This window comes from Cariama cristata, unplaced genomic scaffold, assembly GCF_000690535.1.
Source record: "Cariama cristata isolate BGI_N322 unplaced genomic scaffold, ASM69053v1 scaffold6638, whole genome shotgun sequence".
Taxonomy (NCBI): domain Eukaryota; kingdom Metazoa; phylum Chordata; class Aves; order Cariamiformes; family Cariamidae; genus Cariama; species Cariama cristata.
This window is the reverse complement of record NW_009629368.1, coordinates 79801-100029: the sequence shown is the minus strand read 5'-3', so window position 1 is coordinate 100029 and position 20229 is coordinate 79801. Positions and strand designations below refer to the sequence as shown.

The 20229-nt window shown below is 37.6% G+C and overlaps 1 protein-coding gene across 1 annotated transcript in view; it reads left to right on the top strand.

Moving 5' to 3' along the window:
- The window catches only part of COBL (cordon-bleu WH2 repeat protein), a 111238-nt gene that overhangs the window by 56364 nt on the left and 34645 nt on the right, over positions 1-20229 (top strand). Inside the window, exons 8-9 of the mRNA XM_009705131.1 lie at positions 9255-9393; positions 12329-12499. Of these exons, the coding sequence (XP_009703433.1) occupies positions 9255-9393; positions 12329-12499 (310 nt within the window). The remainder of the gene's footprint in view (positions 1-9254; positions 9394-12328; positions 12500-20229) is intronic.

Below are 20229 nucleotides of genomic sequence, written 5' to 3'. Positions count from 1 at the left end.
TGGGGGGGGGGGGGGTAGCTTGATATAGAGCCATGTTACACTACGGTCCCTAGTAATACATCTAATTGATACTGTGGTACCGCTTTGCTATTCCTCCCTCTTCTTGGTTTCAGAAGATTGTGGAAGTAGGGGCTTCTGGCTGCACTTCGTAAGTGCTGGAAGGAACTAGACTTGAGTCGAAGTTTCCAGGGGACAGTGGGAAGGGATGGCATGGGCTAGATGATCTTTAAAGGTCCCTTCTAACCCAAACCACTCTACAGTTCTATGAAATTAGAAAGGAATTGGAAACTCTCACTTGACTTACCGCCCAAACCAGGTTTCCCAGGCATTCTGTGTGCCTGCAGATGGAGAGGACTGATATCAAGGGGGTTGTACACTGGAAATAAGTCAGGTATGTTTTTCTCTAAATTGGGAAGACTTCTGAGGTCATTGCCTAGTGCTTAGTGCTAAGTCCTTAGAAATTCAACTTGGCTGTCTCTACAGAAGAAAGTTTGTGGAGGAAAACTTAAGCTCCAGGGAGGTATGTTGCTTAGTGGCAGTAGAAAGGGTATGGTTCTCCTTGTTCCTGGTCAGATGTCTGTGCGATTGCCTTCCGCTTTCTAACCCTAACAGATTTTAGGCTACAGCCCCTCCTTTTGCAGAAAATTGGACAAAGATGCAAAATAAATTTTGCAGATCTGCAGATGGCTCATAACATCTCTCAGATTTTTAAGGACAGGCAAGCAGACCAACCAGTCAGCTAGCCTGTAATCCTGGATGTGAGACTGAGGAAGAAAAGATAATGTATGAAATCCTTAGACCAATGCCTTTCCCAAAGGCAGTGAGTCCAGATGACATTGATTATGTCAGTCTCATTGACAAAGTTTTCAGAAGAAATATGAGCTGCAGTTCTACTATGTATTTTAAACTCTTAATAATGTTCACTTGTTCTGTTAGTTGTATTGCTCTAACTTAAAAGATAAGCACAAATAGGAAATGAAAATTTGAAAGTGGTTTTTGTCTTTTTTGTTTAACTTACCTAGAGGAGAAATAATCTTGGTAGCAAATCAGTTTGTAGTGGTTTTAAAATGTGATTTTTAAGTGTTTGAAGTTTTCGGGTTTTTTCACCCCCTAAATGAAGACATAAATGAGGAGGATTACATTGTATTCAGAGAAAGAGAGGAAGTTCAGTTCTTTGCCAAAGCAAACATCTGCAGACTTGTGTAGTCTACATGTTTCAATGCATGTGAAAATATTTGGTGTTGTAGAGTGACTTCCTTAAGTGGAAATAATACTGCAGCTAGTAATGAGATTTTGCAAAAGAAGGAAATCACAGCTATCTTAGTAATTTAACATCTCAGATTTGTTTATGGATAGTTTCCTGTCTGACACATTTAACTGAACGAGTTAGAGTGTTTAAAGAAGATTAGAATGACATTAATTTTTAACTGCCCTTGACCATGACATTTCAGAAAGGGTGTGTTCAATAAAAACAGATGGAAAAATGAGCTTGCCCCTTCACCTTGTAGCGACTCTCTTGTGTCAAATGATTTAGCTTTCTGTTGCCAATCAGCTGTGTATTCAAGGACATTCTCGGCTTTCGTCTTCTTCATTTTATGAATAAAATAGCAGAAGAGCATAGCAATTTCTGTAAAGTCCAGCAATGCTAAGCTTTTAGTCTGTTATTAAGACTGAGATGTTTTTGCACTCACAGCTTGATTTTTGATAATTGGTACTAAATTTCATTATAAAGCCCTATTTAACATCAGGTTTATATGATGAGCAAAAATTAATTTGCAGTCAAGCAGCACAAAAGTACACAAAATGATACAATATTTTGTGGCATCTGATTAAAATGTTAATGGTATGGGTATTTTCAGAAGAGCAGTGCAGTTTGCATTCTAGTTATAAGCCAGACTTCCCACTTCACAGAGTGCAAAGCAGCTCGGAAGCTGAGGCCGTGAGTATAACTGGGGTGCAACCGTCACGTGGGCCAAACACAGTACAAGGAAGCATGGTGCAGAACTTCAAAGTCAGGAGGAAACACACTGATAGAGAGTGGTGTTTTGTTAGGATACAAACATGGTTGTCCTGCTTGAAGAGGTAGTTGATGTTCCACTGTGGACTTGAACTCATGTTGGCAATAGCTTGGGAATCTCCCATCTAACTTGTTCCATGTGAGAGTGACGTGTCCAGAGTAACACGAGCTATTGGATCTAATCGGTTCAAATGTCAGTCTTGCTATCACAGCATGCTTATTCATGTGGCTTATTTAAAAATCTCCCTTTAAGTTGATTATTTTTCATTTTATTGTCAGGTTTGTGAGATCCAACACTGAAAAATCAAGATGTACAGAACTAAAATGACTGGTCCAGAGAAATTGCTTGCTAATTTCTGAAGTGTAGTTACTACCATGCATTTTACTAAAATTACAAGTTTTTCAAATAATATCCTCTTTAAAACTGTTCCCATGTGCCAGATTTTTTAGTATCTCTGTGGATGTTGTTTTTGCAATATGTTGTTGCGTTGCATGAGATCCTAATAAGCTTTTTAAATAATCCACAGAAATGCATTCTGCAACATAAGGACATGTTTTTGGGAAACATCAAACTGCTGTCTTTGAATGCCATTTGTAACGTACTTGTGGATTAAACATTCAGTTTTTAATCAAATTAAATGGGGTACTACCCAATAAGGAAACAAGGTAGAGAAGTTCGGTGCTGAACAGACAATTTAATATAATATAACTTACAGTGGTCAGCCTCATGAATTTCTCATACGCCCAGTTTCTTTGAGAGCTCCCTACGTTTTCGTTTTCATTTGTCAGTGTGTGCCAGTGAAAAAAACTAATAATGTATGACCTGTCCAGGGAATGTTAGACATGTGAGTAAAAGTTATTTAAGACATATTAATGTTCAATTGAGACTTCTTGTGGTTTCTAGTAGTAGGCATGTTGAAGCATCTGTTGCCCTGTGAAAATGCAGAATCAGCTGGATAGAATAGCTTTTATATCATCAAGTTTAGTGGACAGATTTATGTCTCCCTTCTGCAGTTGAAAGATTTATCTCTCTGATTTTCCTAGAACAGCTCCTCTTGGATCATGATATTTTCTTCTCAACTGCTTTAAATTATGTACAAAACCAGAGCAAAATATTTTTAAAAACTCTCAAACCATAAATCTTACCAACCTACCACTTGTCTTTCATGCAATGCTATAAAGGATCAGTGTAGTTATGATTATATTAAGGGTCTAAAACTGGCTAATAAAACGTGTGTCTATTTTACTTCTAGAGCTTCTTGTAAAATGGCTCTTAATTATTTCAAGATTTCTTAAAATTCTCTGTGAAGGGAAGAGGGTTGGGATGATCCCACACATGTTTGGGATGATACTATTGTTAGTTCAGTTACAAGTTAGCTCTGAATTTTTCTGTGGATCATATTTAAACACTCTTGTAACTCAATAGGCATTCTGACCCCCACGATATCATCACCAGCAGGTATATCAGAATCTGGCTTGCTTAAATCAGAGTGTGTGTCTAGTCAGTTTGGATGATGGAAACCAGTTTGCAGTCAGGGCATGCTAGTGATTGAATCCATGTGTTCTTCTTCCAATCCTTTTTATTTATTTCTAAAAATAATTTCTACAAACAATCACTCCTTGTTTCCCCAAACAAGACATTTTGTATACAAATTAGACAGAAGGTGTTCTATAAAACAATAAAAGATCCTAGTGTGTAATGTTACAGAAAAAGGACTAAGGACTAAAAGGAAAAAGAAAAAGGACTAAGAAGCAAGAGAGTATATGGGTTTTTTTCACACAGTTTATATCATATGCTGTACAGTTTTTTATTTGTATATGCTAAACCACCATGGGACATCCCGTAAAAACAATCATTATTCCAGACATAATCCCATTACTGATAGAATATGTGCATAACCTGTAGCTACGATATTTGAGAGGAAAGAAAATTGCTTTAAGGAGGATTTTGTTAAATAGCAAACCTGGAAAATTGTTAGGTTTTCAAGTTTCCTTTTTTCCTTTTCTATGGCAAAATGATAGCAGTGAAAGTAAAAGGAAAAATCTGTTGCCATGAGACAAATGTCTCTTGTAATGTTTATGAAAATATTAGGAGAAGTGGTTGGGATTTTGAAACACAGACTATGCACTCTTTTTTTAACATCTCAATTACATATTGACTAGATCCACTGAGGGGTTTTCTGTTAAGGCACAGTTCAAACTGTTTAGATCTATCAATCATCCAGGCTTTCTCCAGTAAGTGTGGATGCCAACTACAACACAGATACCTGCAGTTGTTTAGGCATAACCTGTTCCAGGTAACTCAAGAAGGTGCTGTTTGCTTTTACGGTGCAAGTTCAAGAAAGTCTTGCGATGGCAATTTTTAAGTTGTTCTTCCTTACTTGTGTTCTTGGTTGTGCTTCTGAGCTGAGATCATCCAGCTTTTTTCCAAGCTCTTTCTCAGTGCTGCAGAAAGTACGTGTCTCTTGTATGTCCACACTTCTCCCCAGACATCAGTCTTGGGAGAAGGAAGAAAAAAACATGGCTCGTTTTCCCAGTCTCTGTGTCTCAACACAGTAGTCCTTGAAGAGTATCAAGTCCCCCTGAGCTATTCAATAAATGGGCAAAACATGTTGCTTGAAAGGCAGTAGTTCCCAGAGGCGCTGAAGCAGCTTTCAACATCCAGTTTTAGAAGTTATATGATATTTTTCCCTGAAGCCCACAAAATCCAGCTGGGCTTTTAGTGTTAGCTTAAGGATTTTTACCTGGCTGTATCACTATTTTGGAACACCTTGGTAGTTGCTAGATTCTTTACTAGTCAAGATATAACTGCAGTAATTACAACATTACAGTACTTTGTTATTTAGCAAGGATGCACAATGTGAACTTTCCAAAGTTGCGTTAAACCCAGTCCCTTTTTCTCTGCTATCTGTGGCGAGGGTGTGTGGGCTGTCCTTAACGGAACACACTTGGGTATGTGTGGCTCTCTGGGTATGCTGTTGTAGAGTCTTTAATCTGTCTTTGGAGACAGTAGAGGGAGATTTCCTTCATGGTCAAGGTAGTGATTCAGATGACTGAGATAGGTAGTCAGTGTCATCAAGTGGGTTGCGAATATTGGTAGCTACTGGAGAGACAAAGGAGCACAAATTAATGACATAGTTTCTAGCTTACAGAAGGAGGCTCTATTTCAGGAGCACTAAACCTGCAGTAAATTTAGGCCTAGTTTGGTCTGTGAATAAAAGAAAGGTGGCATTTCCCAGATTACTTAGCAAGTACTTAAATAGATAAACATTTCTGTTAGAAAGATTAATAGGAAAGGGTTGATAAACACAGAACCATTGTCTGACCTGTGAGTAGAGAACGGGCAAGGCAAAGGAAGTGGAAATTTACCTGAGAACCTCCTTGTCTTTGAACACTTGATGAATTTTTGATGGTGGTGGCTTTTGTTTCCTTGGACCTCTATTAGTATTTTTCATGAATTCATATTCAGTGCAACTTAACCCAAAGAAAATACTGGACTCTTGTGCATGAGGAAACTCAAACTAAATCTACACGTTCACTCTTACGGTAACCCCAGAACTTTTGCAAGTAAGTTGGCTGTCAGTTGCTACTGATTGAAAATTTCAAGCATTAGCCTTGTTAGGATTCTTTTCCACACAATTTTGACACATAACCTCCCCATGACATTGTTGTTATGCTCTAAATATATTCTAAAATCTTATCTAAAACCCTCAAATTTTAATAAAGATGTTGAGCTTTCACAGAAGGAAAACATATTCAGCACATTCCTCAGATATTTTGTCTGCAATATTGGAAGTATTTTTCAAACTGCATGTGAGCCATGAGGTGAATTTAATGGAAAATTGTTTTTTGCATCGTATGTCGTCTTATCAGTATGGGAACAGAAGTGACACTGTTTGTCAGACTTAGGTCCTTTTGGCCCACTTTATTCATCTCTAGCTCAGTTAATGGTATTAATTATAGTCAGAGAACACTTATTAACATCTTCAAAAAATATATATTTGTTTCATAACAGAAGCTGACCTAATAATTTCTTCTAGTTAAAAATACATAGGTGAAGCATAAGTGCTAAGACTAGGAAATATCCTGTTATGCTAAGAGAGAGGCTCCTGTAACAAAGTTTGGATGCAAAGTTTCTTCAGATAGTGTTGTTAAGGCTTGATTTCTTTATAAAAGAAGCAGACAGCCATAACAAATTATTTTCAAGTTCTATTCTTTTGGTGTATACAATTGCAAGAGAGAAACAGAATGTTCTTTGTGTTTTTTCCATTTATGTTTAGCCTCATAGGTTTACCGAAGCTGGCATTAAAGAACTACTTTTAACAATTTTTATGACCTATTCTTGAACTAGGCACTTCTTATATGCATTGTAGTGTGGCTGGCTTGAAACAAGATTTTCATCTCCTTGATGGTGTTTGTGAAGTATACAGCACTTAGCTGACAGTATGATAAAAGCATTTTTGTGTGTGTATTTGACCAAACTTGCACTATTGCAGTTGTGCACTAGCTGTTTCCTAGCCTTTTTTTTAGCTGTAGCAGTGTGTTCATCCATGCATCTATCTAATGTTCCTCAGAAGATTCAACTAAAGCATGCATAGAGCTGAAAAAGATAAGCTGGCTTCTAACGAGGGTCCTTTCTTCTTAGTAAAGCAGTAATGTGTCTTTGAGGAATTCGACTATACCAAACTAACATCCTTCACTCATCTGGTACTTGGGGAAGGGTGATTAGTGATCTCTGTCATTTCAGGTGGAAACATACATTTCCTTACTTTCTGCTTTGATTCTCAACATCTCCTAGACTTATCTTTTAAATCACCAGTCCATCCATTTTTTTTGTCCTCAAGTAAAGTGACCTTTCTATCTGGAGAGACAGGAGTGAATGTGGAACCTGCAAAATGCCATTTAATAACCGCAAAAGTCGTGGCTTGTGCTTGTGAAGTGTTGGGGAAGTTCAGATGCTGCCTGCCTCCCAGATGATTGAAGTTCTCCATAGCTACTGAATTTTGGAGACTTTGTAGTCAGGTTAATTGAAGTCCCCGCTTTGATAATTTTCTCTTTTTTGTAGGGTAGTATCCTGAAGAATCAAGATACAGTATTAAATGCTCACGTATCTTTTAAGTTATTTAAAATGCGGTGCAGAAGAATGTGATTTTTTTTTTTTTTTTTTTTCCAAATACCTATTTGCCAAGTGCCCCAAATAGTTACGGAGAAGAATGCAACATCAGGTAGCTGTTCTGTCCTCCATGTAATTCCTCCTGTGTAAACCAAAGCCTGGTGAGTCTGTTTCACTGAACAGTTTCCCATGTTCAGCTCAGTATTGGGCATTCTGGTTCTATAAGAACTGGGGGGGGTGGGGGGCTGGAATTCAACTTCAGTCAGTTGCAGTCAGTTCCTAACCACTAACAGGCAGTTTCTTCATCAGGAGAGGTGTCCCATCTTAATATGGAGCAACTCCATAACTTTGGGCAAAAGTTTTTCTGAGGAGCTCTGAAATTTTGCTGTATCCATTCCTGAATGTTTGGCCTGGTGTTCTTTTCTGGGTATAAGTCTAATTTTTCAAATTTCATGAAGTCTGGTGGCCAAAATTGAAATCTGTAAAATCATTAGTTACTGTTAACATTCCTTACCATTTACTATGCCTAGCTTTATCTAGATTGGCCTCACTGGCTTTAGTCATGTGCCGTATCCAGTGGAAATTTAATGTAAAATGCAGAAATAATCCATGGTAGTAGGAAATAAGATGAGGACACCTTTCTTTCCCACCCTCCGTCCCCTCCACCTTTTAGAAACTGTTTGCTACAAAGCTGCAGCTTATCCTGGTTAACATACTCTACGTCCAGTGCAGTTACTATCAAGTTTCTCCATATGCAGCATGCAGGTTCCCCAAGAAGGGGTGGAGAATGTCCAGTTGTCATGTGGCATGGTGGTTAAAGCATTATCATGAAAGGTGGGAACTGAATCTTTGTGTTTTATAACCCAAGACCCTCCTGAATACTTTTTAAAAGGAAGGCTAAGTGAGGGAGGCTCTATTCATGTCCTACTCTTTGTAAAATTCATTTATTCTCAGAGTTTTCACTCAACATGGGAAAGGATGCATATAAATGAGTGCCTTTCCTCTGAACTCAGATAATAGCTTTGAGCAGTGTGAAGCTACTATTTATTCAAAGAAATCTCCCACAACAAATGTATTTTAAAAGTTCATTAATCCTCTGGATTAAAGGAAAGATAATTATTATTTTTTGGGCCTTTGAAATATTAGAAAACCAACAGGCAATTCTGTATATTAGATATCTTCAGCTATAAGGGAGTATCAGGATGGACAGAGCAGTGAAGTCGTGCGAGTGAAGACTGACGAATGCCAACAGCATGCCGTGTGTGGGCAGCTCCCATTACCTTCTGCCTCAGCCAGGCCTGGTTCTGTCTGGTGTTGTCAGTACCTTTCAAATATAAAAATTCTACAGATTTTCCTACATGTTTTTGTTTTTATTATTATTATTTTTCCAGAAAAAGGAAATCGACCTAAGTTCCAACAAGCCACAGAAAATACTTTCTAACCTAGTAAAACCCAAGTCACTTGTAATAAAATTTTTCATACTTTTGAAAGCAGCGTAAACAGTAATGAGGTCTTGGCTTGCCAGCCAACATCTTGCACTTATTGGAAGCTGAGGTGTTACAGATCTTCAAAAGTATGTCTGTGAACTCCAGTAGACTATATAAATAGAGTACAGTGTGATCTCATATCATCATGCAAGCACACTTTCAATTCTGATTCTTCTCTCAGAAGTCCTTAAACAAGAATTTGAGAGGAAAATAAAAGAGAGTTTATTCCCCACGTATATTGATTGGAGTATTTAACTGTAATTCAAGGTCTGCAGAAACCAATGGAAAAACAAGATCGTGCTATGGCTCAAGCATAACAGCCCACATAGTGTCATACTGTGTGTAGCTCAGTGTTGGGCTCTCTAGTTCTCTTTTAACAAAACCATCGAAAATCTACCAGACTGGTATTTCTGCTGTGACATTCAGCTGCAGTTCTTGTCTCTTTCCTTCTCTGAGTGCAATATTACTGTACCTCTTCTGATCTCTTTTTAATCTCCTGTTGTCACTATGAATGCTCATTATAAATATACTGTACTGAGAAATTAGATCATACGACAAACTTGGGGTTTTTGTTACTGATAATTTACAACATTGACAAAACATATCCTTTTCTGTGCCTATTTTTCAACTTTGTCAGATTTCACAAGGAGCATCCCTAAACGATTTACAGAAAAAGAAGAGACGTGCCCCTCTTCCACCAACTGCATCTGCTCCACCCACTCCTGCCATGCCAAACAGGACAGAAGAGAGGGAAGACAAGAGGAAGAGCACAATGGGTGAGAGGCATTCTTTTTTCCTGTGTAATCCCATGCATGTGCTTTCAGTGCTCACTGTTCGAAGTTTCCTTAATTCTGTTACTCTGTGAGTTCAGAAACTTTTGTAACTTGGGGGAAAAAATCCATTTCTCTGCAGAATGAAAGTCTGGAAATAAGTGTTTGTATATTACTTCTGCTTTTTTAACAGCACCATTCAGAGTACCATAGGGTAGTAAAAGATAGATAACACTCATCAGATTATTTGAATGTTTGGTACAAACTGGGTATCCAAAAGCACTAGCCCTGGGCCTATTCTGTGCCTTTAAGGTCATGGTGATTTTGCTAGTAAATGGAAATACAGAAATGGTAAATGGAAATGAGAGTAACAGGAGATAGGCCAGGCAATACTGAATGCATCTGAAGCCATGGGGTTCTGCTATAACTAAAGTACAGACAAGCTGGTTCAGTATCTCCTCATGTTCCTAAAGCCTGAAGACATTTTCTTTTCTTGTAGTCCTCCTGCAGTTTGATGTCAACTGACTATATTCAGTGAAGATTTTCTTTTGAATTTAGTCCTTAGTTTTATTATAAATCAATCTCTGCTGAGTCTTTAGCTAATCAGTAGAGGAAAAGAACTTGAATGCCGTACATAGCTGGAGACAACAAAAGAAACTCTAGCCTTCAGCTGTATGTGACACCGCATTTATTCTCATACAGGAAGATTGAAAGAAGTTCTCCCAGACCTCTGTCGTTATCTGACTGCTTGCTTATTCAGGTCGGTGGGAGCTTGCCCAAGTGAGGACCCTGAGATTATGCTTTTAGCAAACAAAGTGATTTTATGATGGGTAAAGATATGAGATAATAACCCCACATATTGGAACTCATTTTTCAGTACATTAAGAGAATCATTCTTCAAGTGCAGTAATGCACTCAGTGCACTTCAGTTCATGCCTTTGACCTCATGTTTCATAAAGTACCTAAGACATGCAGATATGACATCCTGTCATACATAATTGCTTACATTACAAATGCCACAGTTTAGAAAGAAACCTCTTGGCTTTGTTCCAACATTTATTTTCAGTAAATGCATCACATTTAATGCCTCAGCATTTATGTAGTGGCAGGAGTCCATTATCTTGTGGCGTGTTCAACTCCGTTGGTAACTCTTATTTAAACCCTGTAAGGGAAAAGTTACCGCTATGCCATATAACACAGGAGTTTTCAGCAAATTGACTTACTTTTAACCATTGTAGATGTCACAGTCTGTCGCTCCTCATGCTTTGCCCTACTGCTGGTCACTTGTTGATGACATTTGGTGCTTAACTTTTTTTGCAAGTGTTTTATTTTGTATCAGTGCTCCAGATGTTTCAGATGAAATAAAGCAGAGCAGAGCCACTTCTAGTCCGTTCAGTACTATATACATAAGTGCTTGCTGGCCAGACTTTGCTGATGTAGGATTTTGTAGTATCGTTTACTTTAATGGAGGCTTATTATTTTACACCTTCAAAGAACGCATCCCATGGTAGCCCTATCTTCAGTGCTTTTCATTTTCTGCTACTTTCTTGAATGAGTGTGTTCATTAACAAGAAAAAATGTTACAGCAAGGGAGAGTTGGTAAAACAGCCTCTCTTCAGGGCCCTTGCAAGAAAACGATGAGAAAGCACAGATGGCTCTGAAAGCGAGAGAGAAAAGCTGTGAAAAAAGAAAGACTGCAGTGAGGGTAAAAATGTGCTGCAGGAAATAGGCAGCCACATGATGGAAAAAGGGTTAAAGCTACCTTTGTATCTCCCAAGTTAGCCACATGAATCAAAGCAAAAGATCCTATCAAAAATATTCTCAAACTGGCAAACTTGTATCAGTATTCAATACTGAATCACTTGTTGTGACCTCAAAGTATTGTGTCCTCTTTTCTCAAAGCAGTAAAAAGGATCTGCACATTTGCCAGCATTAAATTGTATATTGAATTTCTGGAAGCTAGTGACTCCTAAGTAGAAAATCATAACGGTTTAATCTTTTTTTCCTCCCTCTCAGTGCTACTTCCCTTCTCAGTAGCACCAGAGCATAGACCTAAGAGCATAGGAATGATCAGAACGGATCAGACCAGAGGTCCATCTCCACCAGCATCCATCTTCAGCAGTGACCACAGCAGATGCTTAAGGCAGGGTATGAAAGCAGAATGAGCAGGTAGTCATGGTTCCTTGGTGTACTTTCAGCCTCCAAGGACTTTCCAAATTGCAATAGCTCTAGGTCTGTACACTACAAACTGGCAACAGCTTTTTAACATTGCAAACTGTTAATAGAGTATAGTGCAAAGGTGCAGGAATTTATTTAGTTATTGCACATAGTATTGAAATATGCCCCCAGCCAAAGTTATGAGCTCTTCCTTTGATACCTAAAAACACTGTTTTGCAAAAAAAAACCTTAATCCTCTGCTTCTCTACAATGTCAAAATAATAAAAAACTTAGAAAAAGAAAATAAAAACCTGTCAAGGTACCTACTTCAAAATAGTGACCTAAGGCATGTTCCTCTTTCTCTCGAAGAGTCAGGAAAAGGGTCACATGAAGTATCCTAGAGGTCAACAAATTCAGGCAGTTTGGCCATTAAGAAGATAAAAATAAAACACATTTTCCACATTTCCTTATATAGCTTTTTTCGATTTTTTTTTTTTAATTGAACTTCTTTTTTCTCCTTCCTTATGTCTGCTGAAACTGGTGATTTCAACTGTTAGTTGTGATGTACATGCATGTTCTGGGCCCAATTCTGGTCCCATTGCTGTTGGTTTAAGAGAGACCTAGCTTTTCCTTCTCCCTTAATTATTTGGGAGTAAATAAGAACAGAATTAGATCCAGAGAGACTTTGGATGTGGGTAAGGGAAAAGCAATGTGTGTTTAAAAAATAACAACAGAGTGATCATTATCTTGCAATGAAGTAACAAGTCGATTGATCCCCCTGTAGGTGATGGACGGCAGGTGCCACAAAAGCCTCCTAGAGGCACCACTCGTGGTCCACCCCAGTTAGTGATCCCCCCACCCCCACCTTACCCTCCTCCTGACAGAGACTTTGTGGATCCAACAGTCTGTTACAGAGAAGCAGATGTTACAGCACCAAGAGAGCTGGTACCTAAACGTATGTTTGAAAATATATGTATTTGCATTTCCACTCTTTTGATGGTTACTCTTAAGGTTAGCTTTTCCAGACTTTCCTCTCTGCTCTCTAGACATACATGTCTGTTTTTTCCCTTATTTCCAGCCTGTTGTCTTTTAAAATGTCCAATGCAGTGTAACTAACCAATATAAATTAAACAAAACACTTATTTAGAGACAGTTTTGTGCATGATACCTGACCATTATGTGGACGCATTTAAAACCAACCAGTCACCTTGTGACTTTGTGCAGCTGGAAGCAAAAATCTGTTGTCTCCATATTTGTTTTTCTGTACTAACATTTTTTCTGTCTCTCCAGAGACGAGTTCCTTTGAGAGTCAATAGGTCTGTCAGTCTAAGTTGAAAACTACAGGGTGTCTCCCTTGGGAAAATTAAACCATTTACAGGAGCTGTATATTGTTAAAGGCCTTCCTGTCCTAACGGGTACATCTTCCTCACCATCTGTGGATAGTTCTTTGTGTCTTCCCCTTAGGGCATAACAGTTATTAAACAAAGAAATACGGTATTTTCCACATCCTTGGTATTTGTGAAAAGCATGTTTTCGTGCTACTTTTTCGTGCTTATCCATCAACTGTCTCTAAATCTTTGTACACAATCCAAGTCTTTGATGATGTATTATGTTCCCTGTGGGCTTGCCTTGCGTACTCATGCAGATCCTGTAAAGGCAGCAAAGCTCTACACGTTATGGCATCTCATGGACACACTTCCTTTGAAGGTTAGGAGGGTGTCTTCTAACCATGGGATAGAGAAATGTCTCCATTAGCTGCTAATTTGACAAAAGATCTTTTTCCAGGACGTTTTCCTTACCAAAATTGTTCTGCAGGTAGCAGTTACTTCAGTACATTAATGTTGGTGTGTTTGCTCTTGGATACCAGCTAAGTCTAAAGCATTATTTTTCAAATCTGTGCTGAGGAAATACAGATTGACAAGTTCTAGGAGGCAGGGAGAGAAGGACATTACAGAGATCATCCTAACAGAAAACATGAATCTTATTGAGGATTAATCCTAATTCATTTTTGCCAGTATATGCACAGAAATCGTATCATACTTAAAATCTTCTTTTTTTATTTTTGCTAGATACCATCAGCTTGCCTACAATGTTTTCTGTATTAAAAATCCATTGTAGCCTTCTTTGCCTTAATATTTCTGCTTCATTTGAGTTTCTACCACTGATATTTTGCAATGCTTTCCTGATCTACCTTGGTGATCAAATACCCTTTAATCAATGCAGCTCTGATTTTATCAGCCTGATCATTTGCTCTTAAACAAACACAATATCCCAGCCAAAAGGATTTGATTAAGCATGTACATGGAAACATAACATGAACTTTTATTATCCTCAGTTTGCTGAGAGCAAAAGAACAATACTTAGGTGGATACTTGTTTTAGACTTAAAGCATCTGTGTTGGAGAGGGACAAGTTTAGCTTTATAATTATGCCATGCTCTACCTAGGTAAGGATCAGTGTATAGATTTACACAAGAGAAATGTGTATAGATGTACCCATGAGAGAAAGCAGCACATGTGACAGACGCTAATTATATTGCCTAATGCCATTCTGAAAGGTGCTTAGATACTGTAGCGATTGAGCTGTGTAAGAACAGAGTTTTGCAATGATGTTTTTCATTGCCTGAGAATGCCTCAAGCAGTGCAAATAGGACTTTGGCGGTAGATTCAAAGGAACAAAATTTTCAGTCTTCCTAACTGTAACCTCAGTAAATGGGTTCTCTCATAGAATGAGGTGGGAAGGAGGATAAGCTACTGATGCCAACTATTGATGAAAGGCACATTTGTTCTGAAATCACTCTCAGAACAGCTTTCTCTGATGAGGATTGTGGTCTTCCTTTGCTGAGTGGGTGACTATCAGCAGCAGTTTGTCTTCCACAAGATGAGATTCCCATTCAGAAATTAAAATTCTGTGATCGTGTGGAGTTTAAAATCATGTTCCTTACGATCTGCCACTGTCTGTGGGGCACTGTGCCTCACCCCTTGTTCCTTCCCAGCAAACACACTGTTGTCCCGTTGTGCTCTGGGAAACCCATGTTGATGAATTTTCATTTCATACAGGATGATCGTAATCACTATTCACGGAGTTTTCCAAACTTACATGGAGTGTAAGTCATTCATGAATAGGGCCTTTAGTAAAATACTTGGGCTTTTCTGACTGTAATGGTAAGAATCTGTTCCACAAACAAGAGTACAAATATTCCTCACGGTTTTGATCTGTAATCTTTTTATTCTCATTACATGACCTTTCCTCTTAAGTTTTGGTCTGGTAGACGCTTAGCTGCATGTTATGTGCACGTCTAAAACGATGTGTTTATGGGATCCTTTCTCCTTCCTTGTCTTACTTCATGGCCTATGATTCTAAGATTGACTGCGCTTTGGGAATGCAGAAATGGAGATTGTCACCTTGGTTGCATGGCATTTGGTTATTGCATGTAGCTTGTGAAGTTCCCGATAAATGAGTCAACAGTAAGCTCTATGCTACTCACCTCAGTAAAGAATGCACGTATTGCTGCATCTAGACAAGCAACTAAAACATGCTGCCTTGAAATGTTTTTGACTAGCTCGTTAGAAAAAATACAGTATTCCTGTGAACCTCCATGATTAGCCCTTTATTTGGTTTATTATGGGCTATCATTAAGAAATGCAGTAAGAGATTAAAAGCTGTTGGAAAACAAACAATTCACCTTCTTGTAGAGTGAGGTCCTGAAGTTAAATTCTTCACTCTGACACTGGATAAAGTACTAGTAAGCTCGGGGTTCACACTGGGTAAGGGCTCGACAACTTGATTTTTAAATTTTGGAAGGTGTTCTGTCTTTAAAGAAGTGAAATCATGATTTGAACATGCCTTTGATCAAAATAATCAATAATCTCTTAACTGGAAAGTTTGAAAGGAATGAAGGAGTGAGTATAAGCATTTCCCAGTTATTTTGTATAGATGACATGTATACTACTAGTTGATGGATAATGCCAGGTTAATTTTAAGGAACAAGGAAAACAGAAGGGAGCCTTGTCCCCATGTCTAATTTTTAATGTTTTTGATTATGTCATTGATATATTAACAGGTAATACAAGCCGCTAGACAAAAGCTGTGACAGTTTCACAAGCAATTCGGTCGTATTTCTTCAGTCACCTTAGATATGTATCTAGTCTTTTCACAGTCATTAGGTATAGTCTCTAAGGGTTGGACTTTGTTAACTTGAAGCAAAAATAGGTAGGGAAACTCAGAGAGGAAACTACATTTTCTTACATATGGTTCTAAATTAAGTGAGAACTGCAGGCTGCTGAGTAGGGAATCTTGCTGGTCTTTCATAGTGCACTGCCTCAGAAGCCATCTGTCAAGTGACCCAGCCTTTTCTTTCTTAAAGATTATCTTTAAATCAAGAAAACTTGCAAGTGTGACTTAGCAGGTTTATACTACCATCACTCCTCTTACTCATCCAGCCTGATCTGAGGCTAAAGAATGAAGTTGAATCTCCAACACCATCTATCTTGTACCTTCTGGAAAATTAAAATTCAGGCCAAGTAAAGCAGAATTAGTAGACATGCTGCATATCAGTAGGTGTTGTGCTGTTGGGATTGAGTTAGTTTATACATGAACCCAAGGAGTTAGTCTCAGAGCATCTGTGGGATTTCGAATTTTAATACATGTGCCCACGCACCTATACCTCCTTTGGGTGTCCGATTCTTTAACATTACTGAGCATGCTAGCCATTCTGCTGTCTGACCTACACAATATTTATAATTTTATCCTTTTACTCTTTTCCCTCAACAGTTTACTGTTGTGCATCATTCCCTTCATATACCAAGCGCGTCTGACAGACCTTGCCTGTTCCTATGACCTTCATACCTCTGAACCTCCTGTTGCCTCTGCTACCCTGATTCTTCTGTTGCCTTCCTTCCTCCCCTGCTGGAAAAGAACCTTTTTTTTCTGACTGGGATTTTGGCTTCCTTTCTTTTTGAACTCGTACATTCTCTTTTAATTACTATTGATTGTTTCTAGCTGTGGTTCATACTCATTTGTGAGATGTACGGTCCAGAACTGAATGCTGTGTTATATAAATCTATAAATCAGCCTCAGAAAGATTATCCGTACATTTGTCTGTTCTTTTTCAAAAGATTCTCTTTATTTTGAGCCATGGTTTAATTTGATTTGGTGTTTCAGAGAGTGTTTTTGGGACGGGGTGTCTTACTTTCAGTAATGTCTAAAGATTTAATGAAAAATTTCTAAAAACTTTTTTGTTTTTTGTTTGTTTTTTTTTTTTAGCCAAGGTACAACATTTTACGTTCCTTAATATATTCTATTTTTCCTTCATTGCATATGTTTTGTTCCTTTGGAACAAAACTAGAACTGAGCATGGCCAAGTCAAGTTGAAGTGCAAGATTCTTTCTATGTCTTGGCTATTAATCAAGCTGCCAAGAGAAAAAGAAACAAAGATCTGTTGGATCTATAAGGGGCCTAAAAGGAATACTAAGAACCAGTACCAAATGCACTGATTCATAGGCTTTACTTCTGCTTTCACCCTGATGCTTAATATGAGTAATTTTATCTTGATGCTGGAGACACCCTGTGGAAATCAAGGTGTGTGTTATATTTCTGTGACAAAAGATGCAAACACTGTTCGCTCAAGATAAATCTCGTTCCACAACTCTACTTTTTACAGTTATACTAGGAATAGTCAGTGAATTATAATTAAAATATCAGCTATAGGATTGTACTTGCCAAAAACTTCTTTGTGCTGAAGAAAGTTCTTCATGTGAACGGCCCATGAGACATGTATTTTTAATCATTCTGAACTATAAACCTAGGTTTTATGAGTTGCAATGGTGCACACACCCAGAACTATTCTGACCTCACATGTACTGTGATTTAAGACATTTGTTATTTAAATGAGTGAGTTGCAATACATAACTCTAATTTAAATGATGAAAAATTATTGTTTTACCCTCAAGCAAATAATCATGTTCATCTTGAATCCTTTCCAGGTAGGCAAAATGGAGAATAAGCAAGCAAAGCATTGCTACAGATAATGTGAAACATGACTAAAAAGGGGTTTGATGGTTTTTAATACAGATATGACATGTAGTTAATAAGTTTTAAGTGATGCTTCAGAAAGTATACTTAATACCCTAAGGATCTTCTCTAATAAAAGTGGAGTAGAATTGGACTCTCTGTGCTGCCAGGTACTTTGTAATAGCTTCTTAAGACAGGACAATGGTTTAATTGTAAGTCTTCTCTTAAAAAAAAACAAACTAGTAGGTGTTCACAATGTGAAGATTAAGAACCTAATTTACCCATTCTCATTACTCTATTTACATCTTATTTGTAACTCTAGAGTTACATGCCCCGTGGAGTTCAGACTAGTATAAAAATGGAGTAATGGAAGTGGTGAAACAAAGTTTTTTATATTGAGTACGATGTAGAAGTACAGCGTACTGTAAAAGCAGTTCTTTGCAGTGACGCCAGTTTAGCTTAAAGGAGGCTCAAGTTTTCCACAAAATTACATTTTCAATGAAAGTATCTTTGCTTTGAAGGAATACAGCTATGACCCCTCTCCCCATAAGTGACAAGTTTGCTGTAAAAAACCATCCCTTTCCAGGTGAGCTGCTCAAACTCTTAAAAGCTCTAGGTGAAAACTCAAAAAGTTCATTACTCATCCTTAATTTATTTTTGGTTTTTATTAAAATGCAAGATTTCCCTCTGCAAATATGTTTGTGAGAATTAGCATTTTCTGTGAAATTCCTATGTGAAATATTTTAGTGACTGGTTTAAACTAGCCAGCTCTGCCTTTCCAAATTTTAAAAAAAAAAATCCCTTGCTTACGCTAGCTCATATCCTTTGTTTCTTACAATTTCGTTAAGTGCCAGGTACATAGATAGTATTAAACAAAACTCTAAAAAAAAAAAGAAAGAAAAATTACTGCATCTTTACAAGAAATCTTCTTAATTATAAGAAATTATAGTATAATATTAGCATGTTTACAACCTCCCATTACTATACACAATGTGGGAAAGAACTTTCAGTGACACTCATTAAATCCAAATCTATTCAGTGGAATTGCATAGATACTCTGTTTCACAACTGCTGATTCATTAATAGTGTGTGTGCAAGGGGCTAAAGTCTTTAAGCAAAGTGTGATTATGGGAACGTGAACTCGCTGGAAGTTTCGTTCATGAGCACCAGCTCAGTGCCGAGGTTGGGGAATCCTCACTTGTTGCAGGCTTTGACCCAGGATTTCTAACATCACTTCTATTTGGCTTCTGGAAGAGAATGAGAGTTTTTCTGTCATTTTCAATGCAAGAAGGAAATGTCAATTTAGGTCAGTTTGATGAAGTCTTAAGTTAGCAGTGATATGAAAGGACATTGGTTTGGTTTTACTCCTTTTATTTCAACCATGGAGACATTAGAAGTGTAATGAGAATGACATGGAGAAGTCAACAACAAAATGACTAATATACTACAATTTTTCTCCAAAATGCTATTGCCACAGTTAGCAAGAAACACCTTTAATATATTCAGGATTTATCTGCACTACCAAACGTATTGATCAAATACTGTCCTTCATGGTAAGATATGTGGGGTGAAAAACAAATAAACAAAAAAAATCCCCAAATTGGAAAATATTATTGCGCCCTTTCAGGAGGACAAGTAAATGCATAGTTAGCTTATAAATCAAAAAAAAATTCCAGTATTACGACTCCAATGTCAGTGACATTCAGTACTCTTAGGAAATAAGGACAGATGTATAATTTATGATTGTACCCATCCTGCTACCTGATGAATGTGCTCAACCCCTACAAAATCCAGTGAATTAGAAACAGATTAAGCTTCCTGGTGCACAGATCTTACTGAATGACCATATGAAACTTTTTTATGTTGACCACCAGAGGGAGCCGATGTTGTCATAGATCTGCAGTAGGTAACAAGTAAGCATACTGCTAAAGGTGAATTTTAAGCTAATAGATACCATACTTAACAAAGATTTTCAATTCTTTAAGAATACCATAAAATTAAATTTAGTTTACTAAATTGTTTTGTTGAGCAACTAAAAAGAAAAATATTTTTTTCTAGATTTTTTTTTTAATCAGTTTTCTCTCAAAGAGGAAAATGAAGATAAGATCATATTTGCAGATGATGCCACTGTGATAGCATCTTCCAGACGTAAGCTCAAATTTTTACTCTAGGCATTCTTGCAAAGGGTGGTGGCATGTTGGGTTGGCTGTTATATTGCATACATATTGCCTGTATATTTATGGCAGCTGTGTACAAGGTGTGGAAACTAGTGCATATGGCTGATGTATGTGCTTAAGAACAAGTGCATAGGAGTAGGTCGGGTTTAGTGCCAATACAGAAAGACGTGTTCTGCTAGAAAGCTTTATCAGCTTGAGTTTGAGCATTTTAAAAGCGTGAGCAGATTGTTTTAGTATCCGTCCTCTTTCACAGACAAATGACTTCATTACCAGCAATTCAGTCATTCAGAGACTAAAATCTAGGATTCAGAGACTCTCCAAACATCCTTAAAGATCTTTTCTACATCTAATGCTTTCTTTTTTTTTCCTTAGGATTGAAATCTTTGAGGATTGAAATGAATGTTGTCTTTCTCACTGAGCAGCTGGATTTTTGTCTTTTGCAGTGACAGGGAGGTAGAATACTAAACTTTGAACTCATTCCATTTTTATCTTTAGAA